Source organism: Pomacea canaliculata, linkage group LG14 (genome assembly GCF_003073045.1).
Source record: "Pomacea canaliculata isolate SZHN2017 linkage group LG14, ASM307304v1, whole genome shotgun sequence".
NCBI lineage: Eukaryota > Metazoa > Mollusca > Gastropoda > Architaenioglossa > Ampullariidae > Pomacea > Pomacea canaliculata.
The window spans coordinates 12,585,148-12,605,837 of record NC_037603.1 but is presented as its reverse complement, the minus strand read 5'-3'; the positions used below and the strand labels follow the sequence as shown (position 1 = coordinate 12,605,837).

The window sequence follows — 20,690 nt, the reverse complement described above, 5'->3', positions numbered from 1 at the left end:
GGGGAACAATAGGCTCTCGCTACGTCCTCTTTGCTGAGAGCACTAGTGAACCTACAAGTGGAACTTACTAGTCGGACAGACGTACATTACTAGTTTAAGTTTTGTTGTCTTACACAGTTGCAGTAAGCGGAACAGAGTACTGGTTGGCTGGGGGTCTGGTGGATTTGTGGGGTGTAAGACGAATTGTTTCCACTCAAAGTCTTCAGTTGACACTTTCGAGAAAAGTAAGATTGCAGGAGTTTTCATTGTTACCCATTGTGCTGAGGAAAGGACCATCAAAGAACACGTGTCAGATGATATATAGATGAGGCTAGTTATTCAGATTTTCCCACTCCTTTATATATTCAGTGAAAAAATATTAAAGAACTCTTTCCCACACGTGATATGTAGCCAAACGTTAAAAATATTTAAAAGATACCAAAATGAAATTTGAAAGTAATTCCATTTTTAAGTTGCAGAGGACTAGATAGCAAGTCAGATAGCTATTTCACTCTGGAACAGAGGAATGATAAAAATTAAGTAAATCAAAAAAGAAAACCTATATGTTGATCACAAAGCAGCAGCGCAGACGAGCCAGCAGCAGGAGCAGCAGGCAGCAGCAACAACAACAACAAAAAAACAACAAAACAACGACAACACAACGGCCGGCGACGACACGACCCAAAGCAATTCTTACTCGGCACTTGATGAAGCGGTTGTTGGAATTTCTCACGCGTTGTGAACATGACCATCGGACTTATTGACGTCACATACGACACCATCGTGATCCTTACAGTCCCCAAAGTACGCCTGAACATGAAGGGTTTTCTGGCTCCCAAGGCGACGTACTGCTCTGGGTCTGTTCATTCGTGATCAGTTGATCTTTTCCAGGTTTGCCATGATCCACATAAGCAATGTATTTAGGCCAACACTCAGTTTCCGACTTGAGGTCAGGGTCTTATAACCCCCTCACCCACTTCCCCGGCGAAATAAATAGCTCTCCTCCCTTACACTATTCGTAATCATTATGTAACACATTTAAACAAAGAAATAGACTGTTGTAATTTTCCGTTAGCAGGTCGAAAACCTTTTTTTTAAAATCCCATTTGAAAGTTGCTGGCGACCCGAGAAGAATAAAAACCCTGAAGGAAACCCGTGAATGGTGAGGTCTGACACAGGACTTCTACTTTCCTAGTAGTGATTGATGTTAAAACGGAACTCATCGTGGAAAGAATCATGAGAGATGAAAACTTGGTAGACATTTAATTATAGTATACTGTTAGAAAGCCCATGCCAATGAAAGTAAGTAAATTTCCACTTTTTCAGTTGTGAAAATGATTTTTCCAAAGCTTCTCTGTGCTATAGATTAAACTTTTTTCGTACAGTCATTGAGTCAATAAACTGTACAGGTTAGGAAGAAAAAACTGTTTTCAGTTAAAAACATCTTAGACCATCTTTATGTGACACTAATGTGGAGAATGTGGACTAAAATGTTTAAATTGCATATATTATCTCTGGAATCTCAAAACGCGACCCCTAAAAAATAAGGGAGAAAAGATTGCAAAGTATATGTGAAGAATTGACGTGATCGCCGACTGTTTCTCCACGTACATGAAACCGTGTAGTTCAGAAATCCACCGCGCATGCGCCGTTCCTCGCTAACTTGGAATACGTTTACCCTTCATCATCCTTCTGCCACCTACTGTTTATAATGGGGTCTGGTGTGTTGTCACACATGCTGCAGGGCCGTCTTCTCGTCCCCATGGAAACGGTACGTACAGTATGTCGTCATTAATCCGCATCATGAAAGGAGGTGAAGTTCTCGGCACACTCGGTATTGTCTCCTCGGAGCCAGCGGAGACATTCTCCAGAGAGAAGTTTTTATATTCATTCATGTTGCAGCGGCCCTGGACCTTGACACAAGAGAAAGTCAGATGTAATACAGGGAACATTGTTATTTCTCTGACATTTTCTAAGAAGAACCTAAGAATAAGAAACAAATTGGAAAATATAACGCAATTCCTCATCACATGTTATGTATGTCAACCCTGTTTCCATTAACACACGTGCTAGATTAAGTTATTTGTTATATTCAAGAGTACTCCAATCATTTCACAGCCATCAAACGTAGGTGATCGCACCATACTTGTGACGTTCCTGTATTCAGTTAAGATTTCTTGTAATTATGCTTAAGTTTGAGACCAAGGTTTAGAACCAGGACGGTATGTTACTGCAGGTGTTAGCCGGTTTCATTGACATTCAAGAGTGCACTGCAGTTGTCTGTGCCAGACATGCACCCAAGAACTGGAAATCAGCAGACGTCAGTTCGCACTTCTCAGCTCCCATTCTTTCACCCCTGGAGCATCGGGCACAGCAGACGACGAATTTTAAAACCTGAGTGCAGAATATCAATGTTATTACTATACAAGAATTTTCAACATCAGACTTCAGGAAGGGGGTTCCGCGAGAGAGCGATGATCAAGAAGGAAAGCTTACTGAAGTAAATTTTCTTCATCGTTTAAACCAATCAGCATAAAGTAATGTTTTTCGAGAAAATTAACGAATAAAGAAGTGAGGCTTCTATACTGGATAAAACACAGGGACACCATCATTATTCGTGGAGGCAGCAAATCATTTGCATTCTTTGTTTTACTGGTTGTTTAATGCTAGCAGTATTCATCATTCCTCATCATCTTGCTGTGTCCCGAGACAAGAATCCACAATTAAACGCTTATTAACATTCAATACATGAACACAAGAACATACCTGCTTAATCTCTGAAGAGAAGGGTGCAGGAGCAGACAAAAAGATGTTGATGCCACGAACAGAGTATGGTTGGAACTGTGGACCAGATATTAATGGCTCAGTGAGCAGCTTCCAACCTACATCCGGTCCCCACTCGTGACTGTCGTAGGTGGAGTTGTTACGTGTACCAAGAAAAAAAAAAAACACGTTATATATAAATTTGATTAAACAATATCTCCTTTACGTTTCTGCTGGAAAAGCGACATCTTCTTTGTTAGAAGACACTTATACGTTCTCTGGAGAAGAGGTTTTTTATGGAAGGAAAAATAGGTTGAACAGTTGAGGACAAAAAGATCACACTGAAAATGAGTTCTGTTAACAATGGTCCTGCTTTTAAAAAAGCCAGAGTACTTTCTTTTGTGATTGACATTAATATTCGTGTTTGAATACCATGTTGGTGGTATTTATGTGCACACTGAAGTGTGATGTCCATGCAGTTGACTCATTTCCTGATGGAGTAGAGCCCCGCAATGAAGCAAAATGAATGAACCGAGTGGTTTCTATTCTGTCATCTGGAAATAACGAAGGATAGAGACAGTGACCTGCGTGTATCCCTATAGTATATTATTAAGGTATATAAATTAGACACACACCCAGCGTTGCGTGCACTCAAGAAACACACATTTCCCACTACACAAGAGTTGAAGCCTACTAGTGTTTTCTGCAAGTAAGTAAGTTCGGTACATGGCAGATGAACTTACACAGACTAAAGGACAATGGCTGTTAGCGCAAGGAGAGGCGAATTGGTGTTACTGTCTCATCAATGCAGCTGTCAAACGAAGATAATATTAAAATACATAAATCAATTAAATTTCTCTGGAAAAGAGATTTTATTATCTCTTCTTATTTTAGCTGCTATAGTTCCCTGTGTAACTGTCCAGCATTAAAACTGTTACATGTGGTCTTGCAGATGAACATCATTAATGCTGCAAACAGCACTTTATATGTGAAAAGACATCTTGGACTGCTTAAATTAAGAGACACGAAGAACATTTTAACCAGTAGCCACATACATGACCGATCAATGAATTGTTCAATGCTGGAAGATTTTTTAAATAAACCCTTATCTTTCCACCAATTTGACATCACACTGTAACATCCAGAACATATCCAGTCATGATTATTCTATGACATTCTGAAACATTCCGTATCGTCCGTATAGTGCCATCTTTGTTACTGCCTCTGTATGACATGTACACTTCATATCCGCGACATTACCAGCACTTTCTTTCAAAATTCCCAGGATTCCAAACAGTACTTTTAGCCACTTTACCACCGCCCACCCCCACCGACATTTCCAGTCACTATATAATACTTCTACATATTCTATACTTTTTCTATAGTATATACTTTAAACCATGCCAAACGGCCCACATGGCCATATCCGGCCGCGAAACTTCTGCCCACCCAGTGCAGGCCAAATCGCATGTTAGTAATAAAAAATATATTAAAAAACCGACGAAAAAAAAAAACGAAAAAAGGAAGAAGAAAGTATTTATCCCTACGTAGGGCGTTCCCAATCTTTTTAATTCGATGACGACCCACATACTACACCACGAAAACTAAACACTCACCCCCCTCAACGATGCTCTGACTTCTAAGATGAGCCACCATGAACATACTATCAGAGTTGGTTTCGACGCAGAAACACAACTCAAATTCACAAACTAATTAACTACTAAAATGGTAAGGTACAACTTGTTTCTAATAAAAAATGTATCTGCAATCTATTTTTTTTCTCACCTTTTTCGTATTATTTAAAAGCGGTGAAGTGACGCCCGCGACAGAAAACACACAAACAAACCAACTGTCAACATCAAATGCGATATGGCCCAGAGTCCGACAAACAGTTGAAGCATCACTCAGCATCCTTAACAGTTCAAAATATACATTATTTTCTACATGTCCGTCCTTTCTAGTTACAATTTTCACACATCCCAGTTATCTATGTTAAACAAACCCCTCATCAGTTTTAACCACATTCTAGTCCTACTGTCAAAACCCAACAACGAGGATCCATTCTGATCGTGTTCACGGAACCCCACCATGACATCAATGTCTCAAGAGGAGGAAGGGAAGTGACTTTATGCACAGGGTATACAAAGCTGATGCACTTGAAAGTACTATATTCGTGGTAATTAATGTTGTGAAATGTTCAAACATATGTAGTTAATATATATTGAAGCTGAGTGAAAGCTAGCACCACGACAATTGTCAGTTGGGGCCAACATCACTAGCTTTTATAAGGATGACAATTTTTTCCAGCTCAATGAAGCTTTCATTCACTTCCTTTCAACCCATACGCAAACACATTTACATCATCCATAAAAGGAGAAATCCATATTCATAACCTTGAAAGATTGATCACATCACGATTGCACCTCTGAAAAAGTTCACATCCACCCAGCAAATCGTACATGTGTTAAACTATTATCTGAGTCCGTGATTCAGATAAATATTTATGTCACGTTTTCATGTCAAAGTTAAAATACGTGTCACTAACATTTACTTTTAGCAAGCCAAGCACACACCACCTCAACCTTCCGACACACTCAGTCTCCCTCCCGCCACACACCACAATGTACTCAAATGGAGAATTAGATACCCAACACCTGATGTTATACACTCCATACACATAATTGCTTCTGCGTGTATACTTTATATGTATCACTGGAACTGGCCGTACTTAAAGATATAATATCTTACAAATACACGTGCCACGTGCCGCACAGCATACACCACACCCAATTATCCTGATATTTAAAAACTAATTAAACACTTGCAAAACACAAACTTAAGATGTTCTGTGCTATGAACCCATTCGCCACCCTCAAATTTTACACAACACCATAATCTCCAGCTGGAGAGTAAGAAACGCCTGTCCTCCATCGAGCTCATGCGGTTCAGATTCTAATAAAACCAATTTTCTCCTAGTTAAAGTATAGTCTTAATTTTTCCTCATAACTGAAAACCGGATTACTTAGGACGGGTTAGTCAAAAAAAATAACGGTTAACACTTAAATGTAAAGAATAACAGTAATAAGTGTGTAGCTTGTAACAGCATGTGGAGAGGGGGTGGTTACATGTATACTCTCACTTTTTCCACAGACTTGCATTTCTCCAACACAACCAACTTGTTTGGTTTTAGCAGATGAAATTGCCACAACATTTCATCATCTAAAATGATTTTCATTCATGGAGGAAAAGAGGAGGGAGAGGAAACCGGATCGAGTTAACTTTGAAACACACTTAGCCCTCAAACCCCAGATCCTCTTTCCCTTCCACCACTACCTCTAATACTCATCCCACTGGTAAATTTCTAAAAGTTTCCCCAGCCTAACATCCTCTCACACTCCACGGCCCACAACATCATCTCTTTTGAAGAGCACACACACTGACACCCGGGCACCCACACACCACGGTCAGTTACATTCGATGTGCGACTCACCAGCGTGTACATCACGAGTTGTATGGTGTGTAATTGTGTGGGCGCGCCTGTCGGCCAATCCATTGTTATATATATATTCATAATAACAGACGGATGTAATGATGCCCACCAGCTGTTGATGATGGAAATCACCTTACATGACTTTGATGGCAACCCCTACACAGCATGGCAGATTGCATTCTGTTCTCTGGAAAAATACAGTCCCAGTCGAGAACGTTTTCTAGTTCTAGAGTTCATGAATATAGATGCGCATACATCTTCTGGTCCCAGAGGAACAGCTGGTCTGGCGTTATGTAAAGATATTGAGTAGTGTTGCCAAGCTTAGAAATATTGACTCAAAGCACTGGATTTAGGCTGTCTAAAGTTGTGTCGGTATGTATTTAAGACAGATTTGAAGCAGTTGTTCCTTGGCAGTGCCTGTAGAGTGAAAAGCGTATTCTCCGGCTTGAGAGTGTGCTATCTTGACTACACAATCATACGCTGAACAGAACAAACAACCAACACACGAACAGATCCTCACACACAAGTACCCCACAGTTCTGATGTACAAGCAGCGAAAGTCTGATAGGAAACACGATGGAGTCAGGAGTCTGCCCACCCCCAACCCAACCGTAACGTGTAAAGCAGTTCCATCTCCTGGATTCTTTAAACGCGATGACCTGGGCACCTGGGGGAGAAATGAATGAAGATAAGTACTTGGTGAAGGAATGAGTGTCTGCGTTAACTGACGGGTGGGCTACCTGAACTGCTTCTGGGGTACTATTCCTGTAATCCTTTACTGCGCATGAACATCTTCATCTCGTTCATCCTCTGTACTTTTCCTCCTCTTTTCCTCAGGTTCAGTTTGTATTTACGGGTTCCTCATCCAGCACATTTTTAGAAATTTTGGTATTCTCTAAACCTCTTTTTGATGCAGATTTATTGGATATGTTAAGCTTGTAGGTCTGTAATAGAGTTATTTTTTTTTATAATCAGTTTCCTCCTCAAAGCTTGCCTTTAATTCCATTTTGTGAAGTGCGAAGTCTTCTGATCGTGACTGTAATGTGTTGACTCTGACTACAGGTGGATAACAGATGTCGTCGACTGTTGGTTGAACTGCAGCTAGTCCTTATCTCTCGTGGGTGACTTGATTCTACAGTCATGTTGACAGATTGATTGTCCCAAAGCTGGGTAGGTGTTTATGGAGGCTACTCCAGACTTGTCTAGCGTAGTAGAAGGAATGGCTGATCACTTTCCTCACTGATTTCAAGTTGGAGCCATGTGTCAAGTGCTTCAAGTCTTTCCAAGCATTTTTTATTTGACCTGCACTTGTCTGAATCTGTCTTTGCTCTGCTGAACTGTTTGAGAGTGATCAATGCCTTGTTCTTCAGTCTTTCCGAATAACAACGACATTACGCCGGGAATGTTTCTGCTTGGCACTTGCAGCAAGCTCAGCCAGGATTTGGAATCAGCACCATGGATTTCATGGGGAGAGAAGGAGAAGTATACACTGTATGCACTGCATGCCCACTGTTTTCCAAGATGGCCGCTGTGACAGAATAAAACGAATACAAAGTATCCTCAACTGCCATAGGTACCATGAATTCAATCTGATATATGAAATGCCAATTTCAGTAGGCCTGAATGCAAATATAGCAGTTGTTTTCTATTCAAGAACATGTCTACTATTCTAGGGCGAAAAACCTGCTGCTCTAATACAGTGAATATAACCTTCTAGTAGTTACATTTAAAGTTTCATTCCTTACATGAAGTCAAGATTTTATACTGTAAAGTATTAAAAAAGGACTTTTGGAGAATTTATTCCCCTTAATGTTCAGAACAATATCATATCTGCTTTGAATTTTATTATTTCTGATTCACGAAGGTCAAGCACACAGCTCAATAAGTATGCATGAATTTTTTTTTTTTTAAAGCACTTACGAAGATGTCCTTGGTCTCATGACACAGATGCGATATCCTTCTTTCGTCAGCTGAGGTTGATGTATTCTCTCTACAAGACATTCATGGTCTTCATCATGAATCAGAACCACATCATGTTCCATTATCCTGAACACTCAAACAGTGTGGAAAGCAGATTAGAAGGAGCATATTCATATGTATTATATAATATAAACTGTGTGCATAAAATATATATTTTTTGCTAACAAAGAATTGCGCTTAAAATGTCTTATTTTATGTATGCTTAAAATGTCTTTTTTTAGTATTCTTAAAGTGATTATCTCATCTACATTTATGGAAAACTTTATTTCTTTTTTTCATTAAGCATTTATTTCTAAGCTGAAATATGCTTGTCGATATATTAATGTGTTGCATGATGAGTAATATTTTGCATTATTGTTGAGCTTCATTTTTTTTTATAAAAAAAGACATACTTCGTTCTGGCTGCCGTCTCAGCCAAAATTTTGATACGTTCTCCATGGTGACGCACTATAAAGACCATTATCCCCACTGACTAATGCACAGCCTAAGCAACTTCCAATGATAAAACAGCCATGACTTTCAGAGTGTCTTGAAAACAAGATGATCACTTCAGACAGGTTGCATTCATTAATTACTGAAAAATTTTAAATTAAACTTTGAACTGGACTGCTCTTACTATCCCTTCAGAAATTTTGTGCTATTTGAAAATTAAGTACTGTGTATGACCAGATTATGACACATTTTCAGAAAGAAAGTATATTTTGTGCAGGGTATGACTAATTTACACCCCTTGTTAAACTTATTTTGTTAATGCACACAGTTCATTGCATCAATGTTAAGTTTTCATCATAATAAACTTCAAAAAAGCACTATAAATAAGTGGCTAGTTTTAGTCTGAACTAATCTCATAAGTATTACTTCTGCAAGCTTCCTGATTAATTCTCACGGAAGTTTTCTGCATCATCACCTCATTGTATTCCATACTGATAATATAAGAAGTTGAACCCGAACAGTTCAAATATTTAAACATTTTTTTCTTATACTGAACAGCAAAATATAACACTGAAGTCTGACTCACCTAGTTTGATAAAACGACTGAATACTGATTATCGAGCTTAAACTCTCTTCTGGTATGATCAGAAGACAGATATATTTCACTCCAAAGTCATGTTCTGACACTTTTGAAAAGGTTAAGATTGCAAGATTGGTCCGTTGAATCCACCAGTGCTGCAAACAGGAGAATTAACAGGTCAAGAAGCAAGTACACAAGTAAGGATTTAAACTAACACTGTTCACCTCTCTTATGACTTATGCCATTTATCCAAGATTTTTCTTAAGAGCAATCAAAAATATTTATCTTTTAAATCTTTTAACAACACATCAAGTCCTGTTGAGACAAACTAAAGCGTATTATCCAAAAGACAAATAGACTTTAACAAAGCATTTGCCTGTATAAGTCATCATTACCTGAATAAAACAGTTTCAAAACTATAAGAGATTAGATGATAAATTTAAGAGGAAAGAAAATACCATTTAAACCAGTCCTCACTTGCATGTGATGAAGCGGTTGGTGGTGTTTGCGTAAGATGTTGTTGACCATGTGGCGTTTGTACATACCACATGACAGCACCATCACTGTGATAATCACAGTTTCCGAAGTATGCTGCACAGTGAAGCGTTTTCTGAGCTCCCAGGGTGATGTACTGCTCTGTTTTCCTTCGTGATCAGTTGACTCCTTCCAGGTTGCCTGTCATAAGTTGCGCACGTTGCAAGTTCATGATGCAGTATGTCAATAAACTAGATGCACAATCCTATCACATGCACATACACACTGGAAATATTGGCCTCAGGATTTGAAAAGTGACTCAGAAAATATAAATTCTTCGGAAATTTATGATGATTTAAAAAAAGTAAAATATAAATTTGTAATGCTAAGATTTATTGTCAGCAAGAAGCCAACCTTTTTCTGATTTATTTTCTGACAACAAATAATAAGTTAAAAAAATATGTACAGGCAACCTCATAGTTGATAAATCCCCACACATCTGCTGTTCCATTGCTAGCTTTATATATGTAGGTTCCTGTATCCCTCATCTGCAGACTTCTTATAATGATGGTCTGATTGCTGTCACAAAGTTCAAGTCCGCTTTCTCGTCCCCATGGAAATGGCACATGAGTATTGTTTATCAACTTATACCATTTAAAAGTTGTAAAATTTTCAGCACAGTGCCATAGTGCACCCATCCGACCGTGGAAGTCTTCAAAAGTCAGGTTTTCATTGTTATTCATATCCATTGATCCGGGACCTGCAAATCAGAGTATAACACATTGTCGTGAAAATTTCTGTTAAGTGAATATTATCTTTTTCCCCACAGAGACTATTACGCTGGACATTGTCAAGTATTTTAAAATTCTTTTTTTGTTAGAATGCTAGAATAAGAAAAGCCAAGTTACATTCTTCTCTGTGATTTCAAACTAAGGGCAATCTGACTTTGTGGTGAGGTGGCTGTCAAAGTAGTTTACTTTTGAGAAAGTAGTCTTTAACATTTCTCTTAAAAAATTTCATTCTGGTTATGCCATAAATATACTGGCACAGTATACTGAGCTGTTCTGCAATCGCACACACACTGTCTATCTTGCAAACACACACTCATTCACACACATATTAGTACATATTTCCTTGAAACTGTGGATACATTCACGAACCTGCTAGATAGTTCCTGTTTACTGAAACCCCTGGTTTATGAAAACCTTGGTTGTAAATCTTTTACAAAATTACCAGAGAAAATAGCATAAAGTGGCATAGTCCCTTGGTTTCAGCACAGAACCACTTCCCTCCCACAGACCTCAATAACATTCTTTTTTCTTTTCATCAAAACCCCGACATGGAAGTATGTCTCTGATCCAACACAATTAAGATGCTCTCAAAGACCTTAACCTTCGCACTAATCTAATACTAACCTAAACTAACTTTTAAAATAACACTAACCTACCCCAAACCCTAATCACTGCCAATCTTCATCATCAGTTTCCATAAAGTAAATCAAAACACACATACGCACATGGCCATACCTGGCCAGTTTTGACTGCATGGTCCTTGTTCATGACATCTAAAAGGATCGTCAGCAGCAGTTGCATCTGGCAGCCATGTCAGTAGGAGGACAACAAAAATTGTTGAACACAACTGTAGCTTGCAGAAATCCATGGTCTCTCCAGTTTCCATCTTGAGATGGTCACAAAACAGCAGTTCACATTATTATTATTACTCAACTAATATTATAATAAGATATGACATCAAAAGAGCGGAAAGGAAATGCGGACAAAAGTGGTACTTATATCAACTCGTATTTATTGTGGGATCCCTTCGAGGAATATCTCAAGAGTTTCATGGCTTAAAATCTTTACACAAGTTCATTGCATATCCAGGTACAGGTACCTATCTCTGGACTCGCCCGTGAACATTTAAGCAGTGCCCGCAAAATATATATTTAAAATCTTTATTAATAGCTCTAGATTTTCACATGACATTGAATTGTTTTTGCAGGGGATAGCGCGAACGCAGTCCCCCTTACGCATAAATTACGCACTCGAGTCACCCACATTTGGGGTGATCGCAGGGGTCAACCCGCCCTAGGTGCAATGGGCAGGCCTCGCCCTGGGAGGACCTCCTTGATGATCAAGGTGCCTCCCGTGCCAGGTAAGTATGCTTGATACTAACGTGTGACACGACCAGCCCAAACTATTTGTGCGCTTTTCTTTGGTGATCTAAGAGATTTTTATTTATAGTTTTTTTCCTATCTTATTACTCAGATAGTATATATTTCTTCAATTGAAAACAAAGTACATTATAAACAAAATTTTGTCATTTTATTTAAAATATTTGACAACAAGCGTGTGTTTAAAATTCTCAAATTAAGGTAAAACGACAAAAGTTTAGACAACTGCAATCTTCGAGCCATTGGCATTACGGTTACCTCTCTTGCCTTTGTCTGTACAGGTCAGAGGTCAGCAGTACGACAGACAACGTCTCAGCTGTTCTTCAACTCTAATGTGTGCGGTTAAGAAAAAGGAAGGTTTTTCACTTGAAGTGAATTATTTATCTTACTATCTATTTCTTAGACTAGTTGAAGCAATAAAGGGAGATAAAATATTAGACAATTTCAAATTACTTCAAACGTTTTCCTAGATTTGACCCGTACCGGGTAGACGTGGACTGTCACTGAGGGAAAACAACAGCAGATAAATGACAGAACATCAAACAAGTACACTACCTACCACTACGGGGTGTATTTTGTGAGTGTGTGTGAGATATATATATTTTTCACATCGGGTTTGACACAACGGTCATGTTTGTGCATTAATTGTATCGTTTAACTTTATTTTTTCCCTTTGCTCTGTCTTTTATTCTTTCTTAAAAAGATGTTGTTAATGATAATGAAATTTGTGTATATGATTTTCGTAGGCAGACTTAAACTCGCTGCCCTATCAGGTAAGGTATGTTTATTTAATAAAGCTTCCTAAACACGGGGCTTTGGCCTACGGCCATACCACGTTGAACACACCGGTTCTCGTCCGATCACCGAAGTTAAGCAACGTCAAGCCCGGTTAGTACTTGGATGGGTGACCGCCTGGGAACACCGGGTGCTGTAGGCGAACTTTTTCTTTTTTTTTTAATAGATTCTCTTTAGTGTACTTTAACACGGGGCAACCTCCATCTTCATTCCAAGCATATTTCGATATTACGGATTGAGGACACGGAAACTTTTCTCTCTAGTACACATCCTGTTTTAGCAACCTTTTATCTGCTGCTTTTAAGCCGTGCTTGTCTTCGTCTTTACTGTGTCAGTGTATCTATCCTCAACTGTGTTTCTGTGTTCGATCACTTGCTTGCCACTCAACCATCGTGCAACAACCTGTATTATGCGACTTCACACCATAGTCTAGACTAGAGGTTTCAGTTTTGACAAGAGGTCTTGTATTGTTTGGTACACGTTACATGAAACAGGTTGATGAGCGACGATAATGGCTGCTGCTTTTACAGGAATGTTTTGTTAACTTTTGAGCGATTTTAATATCTGTAGCCTTACAAACCATTGTTATATTTAGTCAAACTGTTGGGAGACTTTACTGACAGTAAGCGTAGGTAAATTCAGGTAAGCGGATTGCTGGCCTCTTAAATGAGTAGACACCTATATTGAGTAAGGCTTAGTAAGTGTTAATACACGATAACGGTTGTAGAGGAAAGCCACATGAAATCGTGTACTTACAGTAGCCTTCGAGTTGTGAGTAAGAATGCCTGCACGCCGACTTCCTTCAAACGACTCCAGGAAATTCAAGTGGCTCGGCTGTTTTCAAAAGGTTATTATCGCTAAATATCATTTACAACTTTCTCTCCAGCGAACGCGACAGACTACTTGTCGCAAATGTCAAGGTTCACCAGTGTTGCGCACTATAGTAGTGCGTGTGTCCGGAGTTCAACTCATACTCCTGACAGCAGTACATGCAGGTCAGTACAGTGATGACCATCGAGGCAATAGTACTGGTTGTTATCGCCACCGCCGACCTTCAGGGGAGGAGTGAAAGGAAGAGGATGGGATGGGGGAGCGGTTGATCTTTTTAGGAGTTCATCTCAGTCTCCATCTTCGAGGGTGAAGGAAACTACTCCCACCTCCGAGAGAGGGATGAAGCCGCCTGGTGGTCTTGTTGCTGAGGTGGTGTCGTTGCCGCCGGTGACGATCTGTGAGTACAAGGAAGGCATGTCTGGAAAATATCAGTGCTGAGACAAGGAGCCCTGACTGGGGCGCTGCTGTGTGGCTGACTCCTCTTGCTGTCGTGGAGTCGACTCTCTACCACCTACTCAGGTGTATCCGGCCTTAAAAGGCCACGATATCGCAAAAACTGACTGAAAAATCGAAGAACAGATACTACACTTTGCAGTTTAGCCTTTTGGCTAAGATAAAAGAACGTGGTACCACAGACGACGAGACGCCGCAGGGGCTTATGGGGACGACGGCGGGGAGATTAACCCTGCCCTGGGAGGACCTCCTTGATGATCAAGGTGCCTCCCGTGCCAGGTAAGTATGATCGAACTGTTCGTGTGAAAGGGCACCCCAAACTATTTGTGCGCTATTCTGTGGTGATCTCAGAGAATTTTATTTATAGCTTTTTTTCCATTTATTTACTCAAATAATATAAATTTCTTCCATTGTAAATAAAGTGCATTACAAAATAAAATTTGTCATTTTATTTAAAATGTTAAGCAACAAGAGTGTGTTTAAAATTCTCAAATTAAGGTAACCGACAAAAGTTTAGACAACTGCAATCTTCGCGCCATTGGCATTGCGGTTACCTCTCTTGCTTTTTGTCTGACACTGTACAGGTCAGAGGTCAGCAGTACGACTGACAACATCTCAGCTGTTCCTCGATCAACTCTAATGTGGTCGGTAAAGAAAAAGGGAGCTTTATCACTTGAAGTGAATTATTTACCTTACTATCTATTTCTTAGACTAGTTGAAGCAATAAAGGGAGATAAACTATTAGACAATTTCGAATTACTTCAAAAGTTTTCCAAGATTTGACCCATACCGGGTAGACGTGGACTGTCACTGAGGGAAAACCACAGCAGAAAAATGACAGAACATCTAACAAGTACACTACCTGCCACTAAGTACGGTGAAGTTTGTGTGTGTGTGTGAGAGAGAGAGACATATTTTGCACACTGGGTTTGGCACAACGGTCATGTTTGTGCATTGTATCGTTTAATGTTTTTTTTCTGTTGCTCTGCTTTTTGTTCTTTCTTAAAAAAACTGGTGTTAATGATAATGGAATTTGCGTGAGTTTGTAGGCACACTTAAAATACTCGCTCCCCGTCAGGTAGGGGATGCTTATTTAATAAAGCTTTCTAAACACACAACACACACTCCTCGTCTACGGCCATACCACGTTGAACACACCGGTTCTCGTCCGATCACCGAAGTTAAGCAACGTCGGGCCCGGTTAGTACTTGGATGGGTGACCGCCTGGGAACACCGGGTGCTGTAGGCAAAACTTTTATTTTTTTTTTAATAGCTTCTGTCTAGTGTGGTAAACTTTAACATGTGGCAACCTCCATCTTCATTCCAAGCATATTTCGATTTTAGGGATTGATGACACGGAAACTTTTCTCTCTAGTACACATCCTGTTTTAGCAACCTTTTATCTGCTGCTTTTAAGCCGTGCTTGTCTTCGTCTTTACTGTGTCAGTGTCACGTTATCTATCCTCAACCATACAACTGTGTTTCTGTGTTCGATCACTTGCTTGCCACTCGACCATCGTGCAACAACCTGTATTATGCGATGTCACACCATAGTCTAGACTAGAGGTTTCAGTTTTGACAAGAGGTCTTGTATTGTTTGGTACACGTTACATGAAACAGGTTGCTGAGCGACGATAATGGCTGCTGCTTTTACAGGAATGTTTTGTTAACTTTTGAGCGATTTTAATATCTGTAGCCTTACAAACCATTGTTATATTTAGTCAAACTGTTGTGAGACTTTACTGACAGTAAGCGTAGGTAAATTATGGTAAGCGGATTGCTGGCCTCTTAAATGAGTAGACACCTATATTGAGTAAGGCTTAGTAAGTGTTAATACACGATAACGGTTGTAGAGGAAAGCCACGTGAAATCGTGTACTTACAGTAGCCTGCGAGTTGTGAGTAGGACTGCATACACGCCGACATCCTTCAAACGACTCCAGGAAATTCAAGTGGCTCGGCTGTTTTCAAAAGGTTATTATCGCTAAATATCATTTACAACTTTCTCTCCAGCGACTGTGACAGACTACTTGTCGCAATGTCAAGGTTCACCAGTGTTGCGTTGTAGTAATGCGGGTGTCCGGAGTTCAACTCATACTCCTGACGGCAGTACATGCAGGTCAGTACAGTGATGACCACCGAAGCAACTTAGTATACTGGTTGTTATTACCACCGCCGACCTTCAGGGGAGGAGTGAAAGGAAGATGATGGGATGGGGGAGCGGGTGCACACGGTGGTGCATTGTGTAATGTGAACGTGTCAGGACGCCACCAGGAAGAAGCCGGATATCCTTGTAGCAAAGACAAGGGGCACTTGTAGCCATATGTGTACATGTCGGAAAGAAGATATACACTATGTTCACACGCCGTTGAATATTCACAAATACTGCAGGCGATGGAGCGTGTGACCTGGTTACTTACTCATCACAGTAAATAAACAGTCGCCATCACGAATGCTTGTGTCCGAGGTTCACCATTGTTCACGCAGCCTGTGCAATTCAGGAGGGCAACGCAGACTGAACAGCTTGCTTATGTTACTATATACATATTGACATGGTTACAGGTTATATGTTCACATGACATGTCAACGTGTTTCCTTTCAATGTCGACTGTGCTGAATTGATTCTCAGATTAACACTTATTCTGTCCGTCTTTCCATGTGCACTAGCCTCTATAAGTGTCATCCCCTCTGTCATTCAGGTACAATATAAGTCCCTTGTCCCTAGGTGTCTCTCCAGAAATACATATCATTGTGCTGTTGTAATGCTCTAGTGGAGTGGTGGGTGGGTGCAACATCTCATTTGTGTAATACCTGAGCGAAAGATACTACTTCCCACAATCTGAGTGATACGTCGTCTTTTCATTCTGGAAATAGAGGCTTACAAACATCAACATGCACATACAAATAGAGGCTAACATACACATAAAGAAAGAAAAGCGAGAAACCCTCTCTGCTTGTCTGTCCTATCCCGACGCTGATGAAAGTCGACACAGCAGTCTTCTGGAAAAAAAAATAAACAATTCTTGAAATTCGAAAAAAGAATGTGAGAATTTGCGCTAGATAGTTTATTCACTAGTATTCACACACTTCGACAACTATCTTGCATGCTTACAAGGCTAAGGGTATTCACAGTCCTAGTGTCAGCGTGGTAACCTAACGGCAACGACTTGAACCCGTTGAACGAGGACTGGTGGTAAGAAATACAAATGTTGCAGCGTTTGGTTGACATTGATGATAACAGACGACTGTACACGTGTTTACTGATTGGATTGCGGCGGTGGACGAATGAAGAAAGTGTAGATATGTGTAGTAAATAATGAATAGGCCATATAAATATATATATAGCACAGCTGACACATTTAACTTCCATACAGACATATTTAAGATAAGTGTAAGGTTACCTATGATGAAATTGAACCATTCTCACATGATATTGACTTGTTTTGGTGGGGATAGCGCGAAGGCAGTCCCCGTGTGCGTAAATTACACACATAAACTGCACTTGTGAGGCTTCTACCTTGATGTACAAGGTGCCTCCCGTGTTAAGATATGGTCGTGTGACACACCTACCCCAAACTATTTGTGCGCTATTCAGTGGTGATCTAAGAGATTTTTTATTTTTTTCTTGTTCCCCACCTATTTACTCAGTACAAATTTCTTCAGTGGTGAACAAAGTTCATTACAAAATAAATTTTGCTAGTTTACTGAAAATGTTTGGCAACAAGCGTGTGTTTAAAATTCTCAACTTAATGTAAAACGAGAAAAGTTTAGACAACTGCAATCTTCGCGCCATTGGCATTACGGTTACCTCTCTTGCTTTTGTCTGCCACTGTACAGGTCAGAGGTCATCAGTCCGACCGACAACGTCTCAGCTGTTCCTCGATCAACTCTAATGTGGGCGGTAAAGAAAAAGGGAGCTTTATCACTTGAAGTGAATTATTTACCTTACTATCTATTTCTTAGACTAGTTGAAGCAATAAAGGGAGATAAAATCTTGGATAATTTCGAATTACTTCGAAAGTTTTCCTAGATTTGACCCGTCAGGGTAGACGTGGACTGTCACTGAGGGAAAACCGCAGCAGAAAAATCACAGAACATCAAACAAGTACACTACCTGCCACTAAGTGGTGTAGTTTGTGTGTGTGTGAAAGAGAGTGAATGGAACTTACGGAAGCTTGTGAGAACTGTAACTGCAGTTTTTCAACACGAATACCCGTTTATGAGTGAATGTACCTGCGTGGGTACATAGTCATGTTACTGTTTGCCTGTGTTTATATGTCTTATGTTCGTATCATCTTTTCGTACTTGTACTGGAAACAGAAACCTGCATGTGACCTATCGATGGTGTTTTTATTCAATATTAAATGTCACAAGAGGAGGCAGGGTAGTCAGGTGCATCAGAAGGTGCGAGATCACAGTCACTAGTTGGAGGATTGGTGGGGTCTGTCGTAAGCTCCTCCTCCCTATCCGCCCACCCACAACCTGCCTTCTTGTTCTTACTCTGCACTGCAGACTGTTTCCACCCATTCTTACAGTTTGTTTTATCCCTCAACAGCATATTCACGGAACTGAGATAAACGTGGCCTAAGCCACAGGCTAGTGCAGGCTTCCCAAGGGAGGTAAGCATGTACAACGTAAGAGTAGGAATTCAATCCTGTTACTCTCCCTTGGTTCTCTCGCGTTCTAGTTTTCATTACCTCGATTAAATTGCATGATCCCCAAAAACGAAAACCACAATAAAATGTACTAAATGAGTACAAGATATGTAGAGTAAATGCAGATAATATTATTGTCATTAGATAGTCTGTGCGCACAGAATTGCAACAAAATCTGATCTTTCTTTATTTTAATTTTTAGTCAGCTTGATAACCTATCTAGTATTTCTGAGTCATCATTAAAACTTGATTGATTTCGGATTATTCCAGTTAAATTTGGAGCCAGTGTATATTTTGGCACATTATTTGGACCTTTCTTTAGTATAGGCAGGATCGTATTTGTTTTTTGGTTGTTTTTTTTTTTTTTTGAACTTCGTAAAAGATATTACTTGGATGTAAGATAGAAGAGAAACAGATCTTTTGAATAAAATGACTTTCTGTAAATATCTAATTATGAAAAATAATTGTCTATTCCAGAAACCACGATTGTGTGTATTGATGAAACAGGTGTGCTTTAATCTTTTCTGAAAGCAATTCAAACTGAGCTGGAGATTGACCTGGCTGACCCAAACCCATATTAAACCTCATTTATTTAGAGTATCTTTATCTTGAATTTATACTCAGAATTAGTCAGGTTTGCTTGATTTATCTGAAAGAGATTTATTTAGTGTTATCAAAAGAACCCCATGATACTGGGGGCGCTCTTTTTTCCACTGAAATGTAAGTTTGTAGAATCACACATTTATAACTAGAAAATGCTAGTCTGCCATTTCATTTTTGCAAATATTGGATGTATTCACACTGAAATTACACAACATATTTAAAGTTGATGCTCTGAGTAATTTTCACTATGTTTGATTGTGCGTTCTGTGAATTGCATGTGTGTGAATATCTGTGTGTGTTGGCGAAACATGTTTAGTTGCTGTTATGTTCTTAATGGAATATAGAGCGGTATGACAATATTACAATCATTCTATGGATCGTATACAGTTAAGAAACTTGTCAAGATATAAATAGTTGTCAAGATATAAATACATGTCAAGTGTGGTGTAGGCGGGTACACTAATGCTGTCGCCTTTGTACACAACATGGTGAGCGCTGTTCAGTGTCAACAAGATTCGGATGAAAGCGCGGTAGGGAGGCGATGATGTGCTGCAGCTTACCGGGTGTAAGAGCTTCAACAATAACTGTTACCATGACAACAAAAGCATGATCCTAAAAATACATGGTTACCCACGCGTCGCTGATCATGTAAGGTCAAGAGAAGTGACCCCAACTTCCGACTGCAGAGAGCATCCTGCTCCCCAAGGTTCGTGACGAGTGGCTTGTGCTTGAGATGCGCGCGTCAGTAATAGGATATCCGGAATTTTTCTCTTTTACTTTAGGGAAATTCAAAGGCGACGATTTTAATAATTTCAGTTCAGTAATTTCATGTACAAAACCTTCTTGGTGACATTTTTTTAGTTTCTTTTTAACCCTTTGCATCTTTCTAGGTGCTAGCTGCACCACATTATCAACTTAGCAGATTGTCAACTAGTTTGCACCTAGCGGCGTGTTATGCATCGGACCCCAGCTTGTTGAGTATTGTCCCAGCATGTGCTTGCTTGTTCGTGTGTGTGTGTGTTTAAGAGACAGAGACTGACACTGATTATCCAAGGGCTACGGGGCAATCAAACTCTGAGAGAGAGAGAAGTCGTTCTAATGAACTTTTGTTTTTCTCTTAGCTAGACACTTAACCGACTTTCTTGCACAAATATGTATAGAAAGTACGTTTTGTGATGACTAATGCCATAAGCTAATGGGTGAACGGAAAACACATGAAACCAGAAATGACTTTGAGAAACTGGTTCTTGCTTGAAAATCGGCCTTTTGAGGTATTCCCATAAACTGTGTGTTTCTCGTACTAATCGTAATTCCTGCAACTGGTCCTACAGTGGGTCTGGTAGGTTCTAACAAGTGTTACTCACATCCTTACCTTCACAGATAGCCTAATTCTTAAAACTTTTATTGACTGCAGGTTATACAGTGAACAAGTGTCTCAAAATCATAAAAAATGTAGAAAAAAGTGATAATGCTGACCATGAAGCAG

The 20,690-nt window shown here is 39.7% G+C and overlaps 1 protein-coding gene and 4 non-coding genes across 8 annotated transcripts in view; 2 read left to right on the top strand and 3 right to left on the bottom strand.

Annotated features, from left to right (window-relative positions):
• Positions 1-18,073, bottom strand: part of LOC112555198 — a 60,631-nt gene extending 42,558 nt beyond the window's left edge. Inside the window, exons 1-3 of one of the 4 annotated variants that reach the window (XM_025223477.1) lie at positions 17,755-18,073; positions 11,215-11,375; positions 10,165-10,458 (exon numbers count right to left, since the gene is read on the bottom strand). In XM_025223477.1, coding sequence (XP_025079262.1) covers positions 10,165-10,458; positions 11,215-11,290 — 370 coding nt within the window. In that variant the 5' untranslated portion in view covers positions 11,291-11,375; positions 17,755-18,073. Of the gene's footprint in view, positions 1-10,164; positions 10,459-11,210; positions 11,376-15,829; positions 16,860-17,754 lie in introns of those variants that run through there. The other 3 variants (XM_025223476.1, XM_025223471.1, XM_025223480.1) reach the window with 3 other exon arrangements.
• On the bottom strand, positions 11,694-11,857 carry LOC112555981. The gene has a single exon (XR_003097579.1). It is a non-coding gene; the product is annotated as a U1 spliceosomal RNA (small nuclear RNA).
• On the top strand, positions 12,687-12,805 carry LOC112555978. The gene has a single exon (XR_003097578.1). It is a non-coding gene; the product is annotated as a 5S ribosomal RNA (ribosomal RNA).
• Positions 14,065-14,234, bottom strand: LOC112555990. Its single transcript, XR_003097586.1, has one exon. It is a non-coding gene; the product is annotated as a U1 spliceosomal RNA (small nuclear RNA).
• On the top strand, positions 15,078-15,196 carry LOC112555995. Its single transcript, XR_003097590.1, has one exon. It is a non-coding gene; the product is annotated as a 5S ribosomal RNA (ribosomal RNA).
• Positions 18,074-20,690: the final 2,617 nt, after the last annotated feature.